The 21,532-nt window shown below is 36.0% G+C and overlaps 1 protein-coding gene across 2 annotated transcripts in view; it reads right to left on the reverse strand.

Annotated features, from left to right (window-relative positions):
- Window positions 1–21,532, reverse strand: part of SLC26A7 (solute carrier family 26 member 7) — a 120,959-nt gene that overhangs the window by 21,341 nt on the left and 78,086 nt on the right. For both annotated transcript variants that reach the window (XM_047728131.1, XM_047728132.1), the window contains 6 exons: window positions 17,357–17,434; window positions 16,259–16,354; window positions 11,737–11,843; window positions 10,582–10,648; window positions 6,661–6,798; window positions 2,336–2,384 (listed from right to left, as the gene is read on the reverse strand). In XM_047728131.1, the coding sequence (XP_047584087.1) occupies window positions 2,336–2,384; window positions 6,661–6,798; window positions 10,582–10,648; window positions 11,737–11,843; window positions 16,259–16,354; window positions 17,357–17,434 (535 nt within the window). The remainder of the gene's footprint in view (window positions 1–2,335; window positions 2,385–6,660; window positions 6,799–10,581; window positions 10,649–11,736; window positions 11,844–16,258; window positions 16,355–17,356; window positions 17,435–21,532) is intronic.

The raw sequence follows: 21,532 nt of genomic DNA on the forward strand, positions 1-21,532 counted from the left end.
TTTTTTAAAAATTTATTCATTTGAGAGAGATACAGAGACAGAGACAGAGAGAGCACAAGCAGGGGGAGAGGCAGAGGGATAGGGAGAAGCAGACTCCCTGCTGACCTGGGAGCCTGACATGGGACTGGATCCCAGGACCCTGGGATCATGACCTGAGCGGAAGGCAGACACTTCACAGTCTGAGCCACCGAGACACCCCCTTAAGACAGATTTTAAAGTACCAGTGATTTAAGATTAATCTGTCATTACATCAGAGAACAGAGTACGGGTAGGATGGCAACTGCATCTCACCTTGCATGTCAATACCAACCATCTGCAGTAGCTTCCTACAGCCCTGGGTTGAGAAGACTCTTGGGCTCACCCCCCCCACCTCTACCCCCACCCCCTCCACCCACCCACCTCACCCCCCACCCCTGCTCATAGGACAAAGTGCCTTGATCTACTAGTTCTAGTAGTTCTACTAGTTCTACTAGTTCTGTCTGGGGTGAGCATAGGACACTGGATATTTTCTATCCATGGATTAAAGCCAAGGATATCTCATAGCAGAAAAAACAAAACAAAACAAAAAACCCACTCATTCACTTTACACATGATTAAGGACAGAATCAGAGTCGCAGAAGTGAAAATGCAAAGTTAATAAAACCAAGAGTTATAGGTTTTAGTAATTAAATGGAAGAAAAAAATCAAGAACGTGTACAGTAGACGTACCGTTAGCATTTAAGCACAGGGAGGGGAGAGTAGGTTGGTGTTTCTGAACAAGAAGGAGAGATGATAGGACCGGGGGGTTTCAAAAGAGGGAGAGGAGGAAGATACTGGAAGAAACATTCTTTCTATTAGTTCTAGTATCAACTAGTCCTGACTTCCACAGAAGGGACCCAGCAAAGGTGATGGCACCCATCAGCTACTGTTCTGTGAAAAGTGGGCCTGGGCTAGTGAGACAGAGGGGAGGACACCCTTAAAAAGTTTCCAGATAAGCAGGAGACTAAGACCTTCAAGAAGTGATCATTGAGTCAGTATTATACCAGTATTATGCAAACATTCTTTGAGAGCATAAAGCAGAAGAAAATCAATTTGCCACAAAAAGTCAGAAAAAAACAGAGAAGATGGCATCTGAGCTACACCCATGTTGATATGGGTCAATGCTGTTGATTCATTCATGTATTTATATAACATTTATTTTATTCTATTCTATATGTTATATATTCATTCAGAATATATTTTATACAGTAATGTAAGTATTACAATATGTTATCCTCTTATATAAACATTCTATGTGTTCCTTATCTATTATACTATTAATTTATAAAGATTATTATAAAATCATGCAAAATTATAAAGATATTTCAGTTGTCTCCAGATTTGGGGGAATCTAAATTTTTATTTTGTTTACCACTCTTAGGATTTTGATTCACCTAGTAGAGATTTGGTGGTATGGTGTGTGAATTACAATGAATAATTTCATTCATTGTAGACACATGTCTCATCATTGTATATTAGCAAGACTGTCCTTTCCTCACTGCTCTGCGGTACCAGTTTGTCCCAAATTGAACACTAGTATGTGGGGGATCTTTCTCCCCTTCTGAGGCCCCTACTTTGTCCTACTGATCTGTTTATTTATCTTGGAACCAATATCATAGTGCATTGATTATGAGAGCATTATAATATATCTTGACAGTTAAGAAAACATTCTCTCCCCCTTGTTCACATATTTCAAGAGCGTCTTGGTCTATTCTTGGTCTTTAGAATTTTTATACAAAATTTAGAATAAGCCTGTCCATTGCCATTAAAATGCTCCATTGGAATTTTAATAAGGATTAAATTTATATTTATAAATCAATTCAACATAAATAAAAATGACACCTTTTCAATATTGAGTATTCTAACCAATGGACATTGCAATTCCCTTCCATTTATTTCTAAATACCATTTACTTAAGTGTTGCAAGTATTTTTTTGTTGTTGCAAGTATTTTTAACACCTTGTAATAAAGTTTTACAATTCATCCTGTGTAGGTCTACCCATCTTTACTTAAATTTAATTCTAAAAATGAGTAGTGGGTAAGATGGAGGAGAAGGAAGGGAAGAAGGAGGAGTGAGGGAAGGGAGAGAAGACAGAGAAGGAAGGAGGAAGAGAGAAGTAGAAATAGGAGGAGGACTGGGGAGAAGGGCAGAACAAGGAAAGGAGAAGGAGATGGAGGGAGGGAGTGGAGATGGAGCAGAGAGAGAAGGAAGATGAGTACAGTAGAGGGAGGCAGAATGGCAGGAGAAGGAAAGAGGACTCTGGTTTATACTTAAGACAGGACACTTGGATTTTTTTTTTTTTTTAAGCTAACTCACCATTGCAGTTGCCGTTGGATAGAGAATTGAGCAATGTGTTTTGTTCACACTGAAATGAAAATGAAAATGAATATAAATAACGTTATAAAAATTTACTTCTGAAAAAAAAATTTACTTCTGTCCCTGAGAACAGCACATTTTTCTTTTCTCCATAAATAATAAAAAATTAGGCTCTAAATATTATTTTTCACCAGTCCCTTTTTTTAGAGTGATAAATAACCTTAAAATAATGAACACCTTGAAATAATGAAGTGACCATTGGTTGTAAGTATTTACTAGCTCAGGAATTAACGTACATTACCAAGTCAGACTATCTTGTTTAGAACATTTTCTGCAAGATTGTTTGTTTTGACTTTTGATCAGGAATTAAAAATCTGCATCTCTTTTCATGTAATGTATCCAATCAGAAATTAACCTCATTAACACAACATTCTTTAGAGAGAACCACTGACCATATATTTCATATTACATGAAAGTGAACAGTTCACCTGCAGCTCCAAGAAAATGTCTGAGAAACAGTCCCAATTTATGGAAATGCTGAAAAATGAAAATAACTCTGCATCCTACAATTAAAGTTCTTTGAAAGTGACACTAATTGATGCCTCTAATGAAATCACATGCTATCTACTTCTCAAATGTTGTTGATGATGATGATGATGATGATAGTAATTGAAATTTTTGACTACCTGCTATATACCAAGGACTCTATATTAATCATTTGATCCTCAGAAAAATCCTATGAAGTTACTAATCTCATTTTCCATAAGAGGGAGCTAAAGATTGGAAAGGTTAAATAACTTGACCAAAGTCACAAAGCTGGTAAGAACCTTGGCTAAAACCAAAGCTCATGCTTTTCCATTCAGAACCTCACACTCTCCAGCACTACGCTATACCACTTCTCCGAGACATCCCATCAGTTTCATCTTAAAGGCTGAGGAGAGAACATCTATTTTCTCTTCCTGATACGCAATGCTACAGCTGACATACTTTAATTCTGGCTCTAACAGTTGTCGGCTGTATTTCTACCAGGTAATTTTACATTTCTAAGTCTCAATCTTCGTTTTTTTGTAGCATTCCAGTAATACCGCTTATATCACAGGGCTGGTGGTGTTGTTAGCCTAGTTAAAGGTACCAGTTCTTGAGAGACTTTCAGTGAATGTGAGTTTCTTTTCCTTCCTCTTATTTTTAATCTTGTCTGAAATCTGTGCAAAAAATTTTCCAATAATTTATGTAGACACTCCACCTTCAAGAAGGTGAAGCCCATCTCCACAATCTTCACGTTTGGGTTGCTACACCCTGATCTTATCCTGATCAATTCTAATAGAAGGATATTCTACAAAATGCCTGACCAATACTACTTAAAACTGTCAAGGTCAACAAAAAAGAAAAGTCTGGGACACTGTCACAGTGAAGCAGCATCTAAGGAGACAAGACAACTAAATAAAATGTGATATCCTAGATGGAATCCTGGAACAGAAAAAAGACAGTCGGTAAAACTAAAGAAATCTGAGTAAAACATGAACTTTAGTTAATGATAATGCATCACTGATTGTGACAAGTATGTCATACTAACACAAGATATTAATAACAGCAAAAACTATATGGTACAACTATATGGTGCAAAAACTATATGGTGCAAGGTGTATAGGGACTCTCTACTAACACTTTTCAATTTTTTTTTGTATGTCTAAAGCTGTTACAAAAAATAAAGTCTATTTAAAAAAAATACCTGGTCTGAGCAAAAGAAAATTTTGGATAAACAGCAAATTGAAACTTCCTTTGCAAAGTGAGCTCACAAACTGGTGACTATTACATGAGTTTCTATATATAACCTATATAATAATGACCATGAATCTAATAAACACTAGGTTGCTGAGATCCTCCTAAGCTTCTACATTCAGGAAGATATTTAATGATGACATATAGGAAATATATTGTCATAGTATGACAAAACAGGAAATCCTTTATCAGTTTGTGTTTTGAATACAGTATGATTCTTCTTGCCCTAGGGTGTTTTAAATGCCCTCCCATCACCACCATCTGTTGAAAATGAGTCTAGGAGAGAAGACCAAGACCCCAGCAGAGTACCCCAGTTTAAGACAGAACTGTGGACCCCTGTATAGAGTGCAGCAAAAGGAGGCAAATCTGTAGTAGAAATTAACTGATGCTGTCTCGTTAAATTAAAACTGAAACTGGAACAAGCACAGGCCTTAAAACAAGAAGTAGATACCCCAGACAGTGTATGATTAGAATAATATGAGATGTCCCAAAGAACATTTGTGCTACTCAAGACCATCCGTTTAACCATTCTGAATAAAGGTTTATCCCTGATTCCTCAGATAGCAGAGCTTCCAGATTACCATGTGCATCCTTAGCGTATCCTTTAAAACTCACACAGTCTGTTAATACAGAATATTTGCATTATTCTCATTGCAGTGAAACATACTCTCAAGAAATCCTTTCTCACCACCACAGAGTTCTGAGTTAAAGAATCCCTTTGGATGTCATTATGTACCAATAACTTAGATTCCATGAACTCTATTTGATTATTAGACTCAAATTTCTTAAGTCCCAAGTAGGTAAAATCATGTATGTGGAAGCTCTTCCCAGAAGGCTGCATTAATGAGGTTTATTTCTGATTTCATATGCTACGAGATAAACCATATGCCAACTTTCAATTTCTGAAAACACATTGGAACAACCTTTGTCTTTCAGGAAAATATTCAAAGGAAAATACTATCAACTACCAATAAATAAATGGTTATAAGAATATTCATGTCGGATACTCTACTAGTCATGATAAAGCCTACAAAGGAGCATATCATTCCAAGAAGTAAATTTACATTTTTGTAAAATAAGACTACATGTTTCTTATGGGTTAATTAGGTTATTTGGAACTGTGGACAAATTTTCCCACATTATCATGTATGGTGGTTGTGAACTTACATCAGCCACAAGAACCTTCTTATCTCATAATAGAGCTAAACATTGCTATGAAGTAAGCATGGCTTTATAAAAGAAAGGGGCCTTGTATCCAACTTGAACAACTAGGAATGATGTCCATCTTAGGCATGAGTGCAAGTTCTTCTCAACCCAAAATCATAGGTAGGGTTCCTAGTAATCTGATGAAAATGACATACTAAAGAGTAGAGTGAGAGGAAAAGACAGAGCTGGAGATATGCAGGCTGAGCCAGTCTCATAGGCTTGCAACCTGTGTGGTCATACAGGGTCCCATTCTTAGAAGGGTCTCCTACTTGATTTAATGCTCTGTGAATGCCATCTTGAAACTCAATAATTATTGAACAAGGGACCTCATATTTTCACTTTGCACCGTGCCCAGCATATAATATATTTGATCCTGTGTTTGGGACCTCTGTGGGGTAGATCAGAATGAGGCCCAGAAGCAGAAAGCTGCAAGGATCAGGAATGTTTTTTTTTTACTAGACAGCTTCTGCAATGCTAGAAATGGGAGAGTCAATACTTCCTAGGTACTGGAGTGACGGAATAATATACACTCAAGGACACAAAAGACTTGTGTAATCTGAAGTAGTCAAGGAAAAGCTTCATGGAGAGGGTACTACTTGTGCTCAAACTAATAATATTAGTTAAAATTTTATAGTATTGAGTAGGCCAGACTCTATTCTGAGTGACTTGTATATATTAACTCATTTAATCATCCTGATTATAGATCAGGAAACTGAATCACAGAAGGTTTAATAACTCAGTTAATTTCCCACAGCTCATCAATGTTAACCTAGACAGCTTCGCTCCAAAGTCCATGCTTAAGGGCTTAAGGATTCAAATAATCACAGATAGCTTATTTACATATAATCAACATGATGCACATTTGATATCTCTGTTAATGAAGATAACTTGTGCAGATAAAGAATGCTAGTTTTTTATAATAATATTACAACAGTAATTGTAACAGTAATTGTATTATATATTAAATAATATGGCAACAGTTAACACATCGCTGAAGTCATTTATCATATTCTGTCTCTTTAAGATTTGGATCTGACTCTTCTTTCTCTTGGTAAAAATGTCCTTTAGGGTAAGTAATTTGTTTATTTATTCTTCTCAGGGCTATAGTAACTAGTACACATGTCCACTAGATATATGCTGAGGGAAGGAATGAGTGGATGAATGAGAGTAATTACCTAAAAACTACGAGAACCAAATGAAAAGTTTAATACAACAGAAGGCTTTGCTGAGAGGTCTCCAAACACTCTTATAATGTGTTATATTTCATGATTCATGTCTTAGTATCATGATATAAGGTTATTTGTAGTACATTATTGTAATCATGAGCTAGCTGATCCTACCTTGCTGACATCATCCAGTAGCTGGTTGCTCACATTTTCTTTTTGGATTATGGTCATTATATCAGTATGAAACTTCTTTGCATTCAGGAAAACAAGGGGGTTGTTTATTGAGACAATTTTCACCTGCTGCAGGGTTTCCTTTTGGAGGAGAACAGGAATAAATTCAGAATTCTGAATGAAATAAGAGGATAACTCTATCCAAAGAATCTAAATCTTATAAATCCAAATATCACTCAATGATGGAAGCAATTTCTTAGCCAAGGTTGTCATTATTATATCTTATTTAGAGAAATTAGTATATTATCATGGTTCTTAGGAAAAACATGTACTTCCTCTTTACTAAAAAGCATTAATAACTATGAGATAATCCTGCATATTTTCAGAAAATGGCCCTTATTCCTATTGATTTGAGGAAAGCAACACCCTAGGATATCCAAAGATTATCAGGAAGCCCTGTCTTCCCAAAAGCACCTCTTCCATATAATCTAGAAATCAAAATTTCATTCACCTGACCATTAGGTTTTTTTAATGAAAATCTGTCCTAAAGGGTTAACTCTCAGTCATTTACCTCATAAAGACATAGCTTTCTTTTGGCTGGAATTATAACCTTACAAGCTTCAATAGTCCTAACTAGAAGAAAGAAACCAAGAGGAAGTATGGGGAATTTGGTTTCACTTGGGGCAGGCCTGGGTTACACCAGACTGCCAGGATGCAAGTAAGAGATGCAGGAAAGGAGATTAAAAAGCTTCCAAACAACATGTGCCTGCTTTGGTCACCGCCTAGGTCTTCCTGGCACCAACTGGTTGTATGCAACTGAAATCGTGCTCTCCATGATCTTTGGGGCACGGTCTGACCTAGAAATCAAGAAGCAGGTTAAGTTCTATGAAATAACTCCTTACCAATTAAATAAAGAGATATTCTTTAAGGCTTTAGTACTTGCATAGAAGAGGAAACCCAGGGAATAGAGAAGCATACAGTCAGAGAAAGAAAGAAAATATTAGTTGTTACTCTTCAGCTTCCTCATCTTCTAAGCAGGTACGTTTTTAAACCACATAGTCTTAAAACATTTCTATGGCTACACAACTGATTAAACTCTAGAAAGTGAGATTTGCTACAAATAAACTATTCCAGAAAGCAAAAACCTTACATTATCAGATTAACTTTCAATCAAGAGTAAACCTCTTACAGAGAAAGACAAATCAAGAAGCAGACTATTAATTATAGAGAAGAAACCGATGGCTACCAGAGGGAAGGAGGATAAGGGGTTGGGTTAAATAGGTGACTGGGATTAAGAAGGGCACCTGTGATGAGCACCAGATGATGTTGGCAGGGGTGAATCACTATATTGTAGACCTGAAACTAATATAATATTGTGCGTTAACTCACTGGAATTAAAAAACAAAACAAAACAAAAAAAACTTTCTTAAAAAGAGTAAATCTCTTACAAACCAAAAATAAAACAATTCCTGGGCCTGTAATACTCAGTTTTCACGAAGCCCCCATATCAGGAACACCTGGGTGGCTCAGTTGGCTAAGTGTCTGCCTTTGGCTCAGGTCATGATCCCAGGGGCCTGGGATCAAGACCAGCATTGGGCTCCCCATTCAACAGAGAGCCTGCTTTTCCCCCTACCTCTGGTGCTCCCCCCTGCTTATTCACTCCCTCTCTTCCTCTCTGTCAAATAAATAAAATCTTTGGGAAAAAAAAAAAAAGCCCCACATTGAAGATCAACCCACCAATCATACCACATGATTGGGCCAATATGCTGCTTTAAGTTAACTTTTTTAAAAACAGGTATTTGCTTAGGAATAAAGATTCAAATTGTGTTAGAAAAGAAATTCTAAATGGGGTTGAGTTCACTCCAAAAGAGGTCTCCCCCAAGTCAAGGACATTTGTTTCATATGAAGAGGTGGGAGAGCATGAACAGAGGAAGGGAGTGGTGGACCATTGCCATGCTTGAAGTTGGCTAAAAACTCCACCTAAACAGCTCATGTTCAAATCTCACTCTGAGAAAGTCAATTATCATATGGTTTCACTTACTTGTGCAACGTTTAAGGAATAACATGGAGGACATTAGGAGAAGGAAAGGAAAAGTGAATTGGGGGAAATAGGAGGGGGAGATGAACCATGAAGGACTGTGGACTCTGAGAAACAAACTGAGGGTTTTGGGGGGGATGGGTGAGCCTGGTGGTCGGTATTAAGGTGGGCACGTATTACATGGAGCACTGGGTGTTGTACATAAACAATGAATCTTGGAAGACTGCATCAAAAACTAATGATGTATTTTATGGTGACTAACATAACACAATTAAAAAAAATTTCGCTCTGAGCTTTCTTTCCCTCTTATTTTTAATACAAAATATTAAATAATTAGTAAAGATAATATTCCAAGAAAATTAACATTTCCATGTGACACAGTTATTATTCAGGTATGTGACTATACTGGAACCAATGTTTAAAGATGTGTGAATTTTGGCATTTTTATCTTCCTACAAATCTTCTCATTCACTTGCCCATATGTTTAACCTGGAAAGAAGGAACAGATTAGACAGACCTTATTCTTCTGTATAATCTTTAAGCTGAAAAATGGTCAAACTGGAATTCTATTTCCAAGCTACAAATGTCAAGGGTAATGTGCATAGCCGTAGAGTAGGATACACAGAGTAGAGTGTAGAGTGGATACACAGAGGCTTCTAGGGGCCCAAGAACCAGTCTAGGACTTTGTGTGAGCACTAAATTCTCATGGAAAATTTAAAGAAAGAAAAGAAAGGCATCACTGGTGGAAAACTACTTGAGCCTGGGACACTCTTAGGCTCTGGACTCTAATAGCTCTCTATGAAGCAAACTTTTTCACACTTATTAAAAACACAAGCCATAATGTATATAAATACTGAATCGTTATGTTATATACCTGAATCTAATACAATAGTATATGCTAATTATTCTTCAATTTACACACACACACACACACACACACGTGTGCATGTTCATGTGTCAACATGTGAGCCATTTCCCTGCATGTCACAGAAGGACTCCTGGTGCTACTTCCTACTTCCGGTCTACTCAGAGATACCCTGACAATAGGTCCTTCTGGTGGAATGCCAGTTCTCTTTGTTCTGAAGGCAATCATGAGGTACCGAAACAAGTAAATAAGATAAATAGAGGCGGGGGGTGCGGGGAGGAACAACGGTTAGTCAAACATTTACAAAGCAGGTTCAAAGTGTGGACAATTTTTTTAAATTGGCAAAATATTTAAGTCAACATCTTTCCCCTCACCTTAAACTTGTTTTGGCCATCCTTCAGAATATATAAGTTATATAAGAATAGAACTCAAACACAATTGGCCTGCTCAAACATGCACAGGCAAGACTATTTCCATAACCTGTTTCCTTAAAAAAGATGTCCACTGCACAAGAAACCAATTCTATTAGCATTCCATAACCATTGGACTTAATTACCCTCTGCTAATAATGCAATCTAATTGTGTTTAAAAAAAATAAAGCAATACCATGATCCAACCTTGCTTTATTCTATTCTTTATTCCCTATCTTCTTCCATAATTTAATTCAGAATAGACTATCTAGTTTGACTATTTTATGCAACTTAGCAAATGGAAGAGATTTCCAAATGTCTGAACTAACCTGGACAAAGATTCCACTGTGAACTGTAGTTCTATGACTATCATCTCAGCGGAATGCTAACACAAGATTTTTTTTGTTGTTCTGTTGATTTTTTGCATGTCAACTGCCACGTGTATGGTGGTCGCAGATACCATGGAAAGTTCATGCCAATTAAAAATAAAATTATCATGAATTTAAAATCATCATCTACTTAAAATCCATTATCTACTTATGATACCTTAAAACTATCTAAACTACAGAAATTTTTAATAATTACACAAAGGAAAAGAAAAAGAAACTTACACCATCCATTTCTGTCTTCACTTTCAATTCCATTTCTTTCATGTTTTTTATACTCAGAGTCTTTGCCCTAGAATTCAGTCAGATAAAAATAAAATGGCATTTCTGAATCACTACATTAGCAATGAAAATGTAAAAAGGATGTCATTTTATTTTAACAAATAGAACTTATCTGTAATGGTTAAAATCCTACATCCCATTTGTTCATAAAACATTGGTAAATCTATATTTCTCTGGGATCCTCAGGAATAGAGAGTAACACTGGAGACATCTAGGTAGAGATTAACCAATATAATTTACCTCATCTGGGTTCCCAGAACCCCATATGTCCAAGCCACAAGAGGTAAATTGACCAAAAGGGTAATAAGAGAGTGGATAGTATTTGGGAAAATCTTGTTTTAGGGGAAAAAGAAGTAAAAAGGGAATAAGTGGCAAGATAGGACCAGATACTAATGAATTTACACAGATTTCTACAGAAATCTCTTTATAGAATCTATAGAGGTAAAACTTAAAATGTTTTTGAAGTATATTATTTCACAAAGAATTTCAAGGGAAGGATGAGAAATGAGTAGAAGCATTATCAGGTGATGAACACTCAAAGTAGAAAAATAACTGGCCAAAATAGGGGAATGGTTTACAGATGTTCAGTAGAAATCTTCAATAAATTGTCTAGAGCTCTTCAACAAATTATCTAACTTATCTTTAATAAATTATCTAGTTCTTCAATAAATGATTATGTATATTATATATATATTTATGTATATTATATATATATATATAAATCTGGCTTCTGAAAAATTTACTGAAGTTATTCAATTTTCTAAATGATTAAATTTTATGTAGTCACTGCATAATATATCACCTTCACTTGATTAAAAAAAAAAACAGCTCTGCAGCACAGTGTATGGGTATGGGTTAATTTATTTACTTTGATAGATTTTATGTTTTACTTTATAGTGTGGACAAGATAAGTTTCTTCATTAAGACCAAAATTTTTATATATTGTATGTAGAGAAAACTTTTCCTTTCATCTCTAATTCTCTGATACCAACTAAAACATGACCATGGCACTCAATATTCCACAGTAATAAAAGTAACTGGCAATATCATTGACTTTGATGCTGTGTCAAAATAGACAGCATTTAAGTAAGATCTTACCTTGGGAAGCGACCGATAACGATAGCTATGGTACAGACCACACCAAACAGCAGCCCCACGTTGGCAGCAAAGCATATTGTAAATACATATGTACTGACCCAGATGCCCTGAAAGAGAAGGAGGAAATAGGAGATACAAACCCTTTAGTAATTTCTCATCTTTCTCATGATCGCTAAATTCCTCACAATCTTATTCTACAACATTGCTGTGACCAAATCTCTCCGCAAGAATATATTATTTAAAAAGGGGTAAACAGAAGCCTGGGACAGAGAGACGAATCCTGGTCCCATCAGACTCCCAGCAACAAAAGTGGGGAAAAGACACATTCTTTCATTTCTAGAAACTGCCAGCCCCTACTAGTTCAATCCCCAACAACACTTCCTTTCAGATCTGTAAATATTTGGTTGATGTGTATGGTTCAAAAGCATGCCATAATTTCCCACTGTTTTCTCATTTAATGTAATATTACAAGCAATTGTTAGCAGATTTTTGGTCCTTCTCCACAATGCCTGTGTTCTAAGATTGTTATACAAAGAACTAATGTAGTTTATTACTACATAAGACCCTCAAAGCCTAACAGTTAAAATGATTAAATCTAACACTACCAAGGACACTTTTAGATCAGCCACTATAAAGATTGTTATAATTTTATTTGCAAGGGGCGACTTCTTATGACATTGTGAAAGCTGAAAATTCTGGGCCAATTTAGGCCTTGGGAATATTTCAAAAGATGGCAAGAAAATTATTTTTCTCCTTTAGTTGGGATTCCAACATTATTCAACATTATTACAGTTTTGTCCACCTCCTGAAATGACAATCTATCACAAAATATTGTATTATAGTTGACATTTCTAAGTTTATTGTTGGCAAAAAAAAAAAATCTTTAAAAGCAAAATAATTTGTGAAATCCAGGAGGTTATATTTCCTAAACACAATATCCTGCATTCATCAAATAGTAGACCAACAAAATGTTCAAGCTCTCTCTTTTCCCTAAATTATTTGCATCACTTTTACCTATGCATATAATTCTAAAGTTAATTTCTTTCTGTCCAGATGGCTATATTAGAACTTTAAAACATCTTCAACAACCTAATTCAATTTCATATGCAAATGAAAAAGTTAGAAACTTCTCTATAATCTGAAGATAGCACAGATTTTTGTGAGGCGGGGTGAGACAAGTTTAAAGCAAATGTTTCTAAATAGCATTTTTTATTCAAAATGCTTCTCCTTTGTATTATTTAACTAAATGGAGCTTGAGTGGTTCTTTGTGATGGGCTATTTAGAAAAGCCAAGCCCTTGAAAGCAAATGGAGGGATTTTTTATCTATAAAATTCTTTTTGATATAGAAGAAATAAACATTCTGAAGTAAAAAGAGAAAATATATTTTGACTTTTCTCATGTTCAGATCCATCCCCAAGAAATGTAATGCTAAGTTAGGACTTATTATGACATCATCCTCAGCCTGTCATCTCATAGGTTAGACATTGAGATGTTTTTCCTCTATTCAGGCAAAAAGACAATCATTTGAGTCTTTTATATGTATACAGTGTAATTTTCCCCCCGAATGAATTACATTATGCTTCATCACATACAAAATAAGGCTGCAAGTTTTTGATCATTACTTCAACTTGCCATGATTGCTTTGTTTCTTACTCATCACTTAATGCCGACTGAACCCGCCTGGGTGTGGCAGAATAAGATTTTACCCGAAAGCTTTATAAGTCCAATTCCTCATGGCCAACCTCCATGATTCAATATAGCATAGGGAACTGAGGATCCTGGTTCCTGCCATTTAAAAAAACCACAGAGCCCAGAGGCCATGATTCATCAGAGCAACCAAAAATTTTGGTACCATCTGGTTCTATTTTTAAAGCATATTTACTCTCCCACAATATCATCTATTGTAAGTTGGGTTCACAATGCTTAGTTATTTCCTGGGGCTACATTTATAGCTTTGAAAAAAATACCAAATGTAAATTAACAACATAGCCAGTATACAGTTCCATTTGTTAGCATAAGTCCCATCACTATTCTGTAACAATATCTATTAAAGATCCAAATGTTTGTTGTCACAGCTATAAGGGATTAGTTAACTCCCAGCCTCCTATTTTTTTCATTATGTGTTCCCACTTGATCCCTCCTCTATTAGCACTCACAGCCCCTAAACACAAGCTAACTCCAAAGCTGACCTCAAGTAGGAAATACATAAACACATAAACCCTTATATATTTGAGCAGCTACTCAATCACTTCACCTCTTCTTGATCTGTTCTGGTGATTGATATACATTATTATATTTCTGTAGATGTGAATTCTATTCCCACTGTTCAGTTACTCAAACTCAGCTCTGAGCCCATGGTCTCCATTTTGGATTCCTATTTCCTCATTACCTCAGAGAGGGTTTTGATCTACAACTCAAAGTGGAATCATTATTCAACTATAAACAATTTAAAGTAATAAAAATTTCTGACTTTTCATGTGAGGACTGCTTACATGATTTTCTTAAACTTTCAACCTTCAAATTATTTTGCATATATACACATCTTTGGTAACTCCACTTCCATGATATTTTAGGTATCTATTGAGTAATCTGGACATATTCTACTGGGTAATATAATCTATATCCAAAAAAGTCTGTGCAATAGTCTCACTATAAATGCTATGCCCAGATTGTATCCCAATCATCAATGGCTTCTCACTGTTAAATCCCTTAGCAACTAAAAAATACCTGTCCACTTCAACCTTGTATATAATCCTTAATTCTGAGATCAAAAGGACACATCACTCTCATAGAAACTTGATGCTGGGTGTTCAACCACAAGAAATATTCTGATAATATTACCAAACCTCATGGCAAGGAAGAACTTCACTGAACATCCATGCAGAAAAACTAATTCACATAAAATACCAAAAAAAAAAAAAATCATGTTAACTTGTGATTTCTCTGTCTTATCCCTCAATACCTGCACCAGGTTTAAAAAGTCCTGTGGGAAAGCATTTGAGACTCATCACCTTTTGATGATGTCTCACTGCCCTCAGAATGAAGTCTAGTCTTCTTTGCACAACATTAGCAGCCTTTCCAAGTCCAACTCATTCTTAAGTTTTGCAACCCCATCTGTCACTACTCCCACCCTCACACTAGATGTTCTACCCATCATTTCCTGGAAAAAGCCTTCCCTGACATCACTCCCCTTCCAATATGGTAATGTGCTCCCTCTTATGTAATTAAGGCATTTCTTAGAAAGACCTTTATCATAGGGTTATCAAATAGCTTGTTCAGTAAGTCTGCATCCTCTAATTTCTCTATATCCATGTGCTATCTCAAACATATCACCTTTAAAAAGTCATGATCCTCTATGAGTCTGGCTAATTTTAATCCTTTGGCCTGCCTATCAAATACTGTTCCTTCAAGTCTCAGTTCACATTTCAGCTGTCAGACTCTTTCATTTGGACCAGTCCAAATTAAATGCTCCAGCCTCATTTCCCCACCCCCCAGAACTAAACTTGTACTTTTGCTTCCAGGTCATATTGTATCATGCTTTGCATAATAAGTTGATGTTTCTGTGTCTGCTTCTACACAAATATTGTGGAATATATATAAGTGAATATAAGTGTCTGGAGGAGACAAATAGTTCTTTATTTATCTCTGAATTCCCCATGACACTCAGCCTTGTACTTTGGTAGAGTAATACTGAGCCTTGGGAGATATATTATGAAAATAGGCACCAGAACAAATAATCCCCCCAAAGTCTCTCTGAGCAAAGAATCTAAAGGAGGGGAAATATATAGACAACTGCATTTCAATATGGTGAATGCCATGATAGAGCTAAATAAAGGGTACTTATGAAATACTTCACCTATATTGGAAATGTAAAGTATTTTGTATGCTCCTGCATAGATACATTTCTCTAGAATATGTATGTTAAACATTTCTGTTAGTAAAAGCCACACTTGATCATTGATCAGTAATATTTAATCTCTTGCTGGCAACATCCTATTAACATAACGCTCCTCCCAATGTAACCCCTTTAAAACTAAGTTCGTGAGACTATATTTAGAAGGAATATGGTCACTGTTAAGATGTTCAACCTATATTAATGCAACACATTTCTTAGCAATTAATGATATTTTTTCATGTGTTCTATTAGTGTGTGCTTCCTTGATGAGCTTCATTTCAAGAATCAATTCAAAATGGAAACTGAGAATCCCTAATTCATGTTAGTTAGCATTTCATTAAAAGTTCTCAAACAACACATCAATCAAAATTTGACAAAATTCCATTTCTGTTTTTATATACCTCAAATAAATGAATATTTTCTATTTTACAGCCTATATATTTACAAAAATAGTTTACTTTCTATATTTTAATGACTTTATTAAGAACTTAGAAAATAAATGGTAGCTTATGAAGTGTATAAGTTTCAAATAGCCAAAACTATTTTCTGCAAATAAAAATATTACAGTTGATTTTGCAATGCATGTTAAAGCCAAAGAAGGAAATTTTAGGTCAAATTTCTACTTACCCAATCAATTTTATCCACATTCCAATATTTTTTTAAGTCTCGAAACTGTATTAGCATTCCCTTCAGTCCCACAACAATAATACTTGCAAGAACACACTACAAATAGGAAATAAGTTGATGAAGAAATAAGATAAAGATTTTAATCTGAATTTAAAAAGACCAAGGAATTTTTATGCCTTTGTTTTTAAAGTACTTACTAGAGAAAAGCAATCACCATTTAGAAGACTAAAGCAATATTCATTTTGTTTAGAACTAACCTATTATTGTACTTTAGGAATATAATATCAATTCTAGAAAATCACAGTATAAAATTTATGCCATTGTAAAACAAAAGAAAGAAAAGAAAAGTAATGAATTATAAGGGTGCATGTTATAAAACCAAATGTCCTCTTAACTTTAATTAGCCACTGCCATTTGAAGTTTTTCGCAAAAAAATTAAATATTTATATTATATATTTCTTTATAATTGCCTTCAGCACCAATGATCTGGTATCACATGTGGATATTTATAACTCTCTTGAAAAGTGAACTTGATTATTAGAAGATCTGCTGTGGAAATGATTGATACTCACTATATGAATGAAGAATTAGAACAAGACAGGAATGAGATGATCTCTGGCTCTCTGAAGACCAGGATCTTAAGATCACTTCGGTGCCCCAGACTTATGAAAAGCACAGTGGTGCTCTGGGTCACTTTGTATAAAGATATCAAGGGTGGCAAGATGTATTTTGTTACTTACTCCCTTGCCCTACACACATTTTTCTAACAGTCCGAGTTCTGATAAAATTCTCCCAAAGTCTGTGCCTTACACCAGAGATTGCCCAGTTCTGCCCTCCAAACAAGCACAGAATAAATCTAATTCCACAATGCCATTTTAACACATAAGCCGAAGAAACAGAAAACAGCCACGGTCTCTTCCCATTCTTCCCCCATCAAATGTGGTCTCTGTCCAACCCCACCCCCCATTCAATCATTACTTCTGTCACACGGTTTTCAGATGTAGAGCCATTGAGACTACTCTTCTAAGACATTTTAATATACAATGATTTCATTAAAAGTAAAGTTAAAAAGTAGATAATGAAAAAGTACTACTGTACCATGGGCAGCCAGTAAAGCAAGGGTCCTACCACGTAGATGACTATCAGGACAAGAATGCAAGATATTAAACAAGCCACCTATAAAAAACAGGACAGATGAAGAAGAAAGCTTTGAGTTTTATTATTCCAAAGTCATGGGGGGAAATAAAATTCTTAGTTCATCTTGATTATAAGAGACCAAATGTTGGAGCATGATTGTTAAATTGCATAGACTCCCATTATCTATAGTTTGCAGCTGAGGGAACCCAAACATGACAGCTGACAAAGTGTTGCAATCAAATTAAGTCAGTGATGGGAGAAAAGCAATTCCACACAAAGAAATAGGACACCATCAACTTTTATCACACATCATAGCAATGGCTTTTTTTGTTTAATAGTGAAAGTGACATTTCAATTAAAAGTCCGTTAGCCTGTTGTTGTTCAGCTTGACTCTCTCCATTTCCTAGCGAGTTGTTTGAATAATAACTGAATATGCAGCTTAGGGTTTTTCTCCGTTGATGGTAAATTTCCACTGAAGCATTTACTCTTTGGAGTTCTTTGTTAAAAAGGGTTCTAGTATGAAGCAGTTATATGGGATTATAGGAGCAGTCTCTGCAATCAAGTAGACTTAACTTTATTAATCCTGAAGAGTCATTAGTATCAGGTTCCAACCAACTCAACCTGCTGACAAAAGGCAATTCAGAACACCTGACTCCTAGCTATGCTCCACTTGATGGAGAACCTGATTCCACATAAACAAATGTGCATGACTTAGTAAAAATATTTAGCTAAATTGTCAGCCTAATGAGAGAAAAGAGGTTCATAGGACCACAAAGATGCCCAGAATATCATTAAGGGGATAGCAAGAGAATCAGGATCTAGTAGGATGGCTAAAATAAAAAATAAAATTATAAACCATCAATCAATATTAAGGATTGCATGGACTCAAAGCAACTAGAGCTGCCAGACATTGCTGGTGGGGATGTAGTATAGTACAACCACTTTGAAAGGAGTTTGACAGTTTCTTATATAGTAATGCATACACCCATATGTGTCCCAGAACTACCTAAGAGAAATGAAAACACATGCCCATGCAAATACCTATATGTGAATATTTATATCAGCTTTATTCATAAACACTGAAAACTATAACTTAAATGTCCATCCCTTGGTGAACAGATAAGCAAATTGTGGTACATCCACACAACAGAATATTACTCAGCAATAAAATAAAAGAACAGACTACTAATATATGCAACAGTATGGATGAAACTCAAAACCATTAAGCTGAGTGAAAGTAGGCACAGTTTCATTTCATATTTAGTGGAACTCATCTCCAGCACTCCCCAGCATATAAAGAGGAAAAATAATTCTTCTGTGGGAAACAAATCATTACGGAACCAAAATCACTCATAAAACAAGTCGTAGTACACCTAACCATTACAGTGATCTTTTAGGAATAACTGGTTATTTTAAAGAAGAATTTTTAAACAACAAAATATGTCTGACATTCCAGTAGGCTAGAGAAAGGCCGGTGTCAGAGAGCAGCAGATCATAGGATTTATGCAGATAGCTCAGTAAGTGAAGTATGTTTATGGAAAGAAAAGGGTACCAAATGCAAAGGCTTATTTATTTCATGACAAAAGATAATGAATGGCTTGCGCCCCTGTTGTGAGACTCTTCACTCAATACACTTACAGCATACTTGAAAATAAAACTCTTAATCTTAGTTGTAGATATGAACTTTGGACAGCTACAATGTAAACTCCTTTGGAAGGGTTTGAGGCACAAGGAGGCAAAGTGACTAGTCCAAGGTCTTAGAACCTGGGAGCTAGAAGGCATATGGATTATGAGCCAAATTGGGATCCATAAAACTAAACGTATTTTAAGGTTCTTAAATATCTTATAATACACTGAAGCTGTTATAGAAATTACAATCAAAGTAAATAATTTTATTTAAAAACACTAAATTACAACTACCTTTGGGCTTTTCTCTAATATTTAACTGACCTTTAGTTTACCTGATGCTTTGTAGGTACGTCAACAATTATGCACTCACTGAATTACAATTTCAATCATTGTCGAAATAAGTCAAGAGCTAAATGGATGTTATTTCCAAAGGTGAAAAAAATATTATTTATGGTACCTTCGATGGTAGGTCATTTAATGAAATAGATCATATAAACAAATTGCTTAACTCCTTCAATGCACTTGCCTCATCCCTGTTGATACCCTAGCTCAAAATGTAAGTGTATGTAATTGAACAAGAAATTTTTATCAGTTCTGCCCAGTGTATCTACTCCTCGGGCATAGAAATCAATAATATAATAGTTTCTGCCCTCAAAGCTCTCAAAATACTGACATTCATTGTGCTCCCAATCAAGACCCCCAGATGCTGAAGTATAGATTTGCAAAAAATCTTTAAGGTCATGCAGTCCAAGTCATCATTTGTAGATGGCTGACTCAGCAACTGTACAAGAGGTTGAGCAGAGATCAGATATTTGCAGTGCTATCACAGACTTCTCTAACTTAAGGTTTCTGGAATAACACAGTTGAGCTATATTTTCAAGTATTACCCAGTTTCTGAATATCTGTTACTCTGCATATGAAATGCTGCTTTTTATATATCTCTGTTCTACCAAGAGAAACATTTTAAAGGTAGGTTGCAACCAAAACCAAAGAGAATCTTGTTCCTTTTTTTTTTAAGATTTATTTATTTATTTGAGAAAGAGTGAGAGAGAGAGTGGTGGGGGATGAGGGGTGATGCACAGGGAGAGAGAGAAAGAAAGAGAATCTCAAGCAGACTCTCTGCTAAGTGCAGACCATGATGCAGGGCTCCATCTCATGAACCTGGGACCCAAGCCAAAACCAAGTTGGACACTTAGCCAACTGTACCACCCAGGCACACTACCCCCCCCACACTCCGTTACTTTTTTTCAAACCTCAGAAAACAAATGCCACTGAAGTGCCTTCTTCTTAATAAGTTTCAGGTTGACCTCTGTTGTTAACCAGTAACGAAAATTGTTCTCACCCCTAGTGATGCACAGAGCAAACAATCTAGGTATTTTACTCTTCTTCAACTCCTTCCATGTCATACTTACTAAATGGCTAGAGACAATTTTTTTTTACTCTAAATTGAGTTAATGCTGCATAAAGGATAATGGAATCTATATTTTCTTCTTGTTACATTATTGTATGTATTGTATATGTTATAGGTTGCTTACAAAGATGACTGCAGGCATTCATGTTACCCATACCTATATAGATGGCTGAAGGAAGGGTAAGATGCCAGCCATTTCCTTCCTAAATAGTTGTTAAAGAATGCAAAGTCGGTCAAGAGCTCACTGTATGCACAGCAAAGTGGTGGAATGGCAAAAGTGATGGAAAAGGGCAGCAGGAGAGAAAGGATACTGGGTAACTAAGGCTAGATTTTAAAAACTTTAAAGAAGTTGGAAGCAATAAGCCAAATTTGAAAGAATAAAAGAATATAGTTTAGCAAATTGGAACCTAGAGGCAACATCAGTGTTGCAGAAAAACATGCCAGCTGTCGTTTCCGGCTGTGACCAAGCTTCGCCTACAGCAGATGCTGCCTCTCATCCTTCATGGTTTAGTTATGCCTCCTGAACTGCCCACAGAGCACCAGTGTATCTACTCTGCTGGAAGCAAGGGGAAACACAGGGGAGAGAGCCAGGGCATACTGTGCTCCCTCCCAAGATGACCAGTCCTCAGAGGGAAGGCTGGAAGGAGGACCTGTAACACCGCTTTGTGCTGTATGCCTAGGCAGCACCAAGACTTTCTTATTCCTACGTATCCATGCTCAGCATGTCACACCTTAAGGCAATCAGTGTTAAAAGGGATTCTATGTGTGGAGGACAGAAATGTATTAGCCTTTTGGGTGCTTGGCTGGTCAGTCGTTTAAGCTTCTGGACTCTTGATTTCTGCTTGGGTCATGGCCTCAGAGTCCTGGGATCAAGCCCCACTAGTGGGATCCATGCTCAGCAGGGAGTCTGCTTGAGATTTTCTCTCCCTCTGTCCTTCCCCAACCCCACTCTCTCTTGCTTGTTGGCTTGCTCTCTCTCTCAAATAAATAAATAGAATCTTAAAAAAAAAAAAAAGAGCAGGAAGGGCAAGATGGCAGAGAAGTAGGAGACCCTGTTTCAACCAGTCCCCTGAAGTAAGCTAAATATCTACCAGAAC

Source organism: Lutra lutra, chromosome 4, assembly GCF_902655055.1.
Source record: "Lutra lutra chromosome 4, mLutLut1.2, whole genome shotgun sequence".
NCBI classification, from domain to species: domain Eukaryota; kingdom Metazoa; phylum Chordata; class Mammalia; order Carnivora; family Mustelidae; genus Lutra; species Lutra lutra.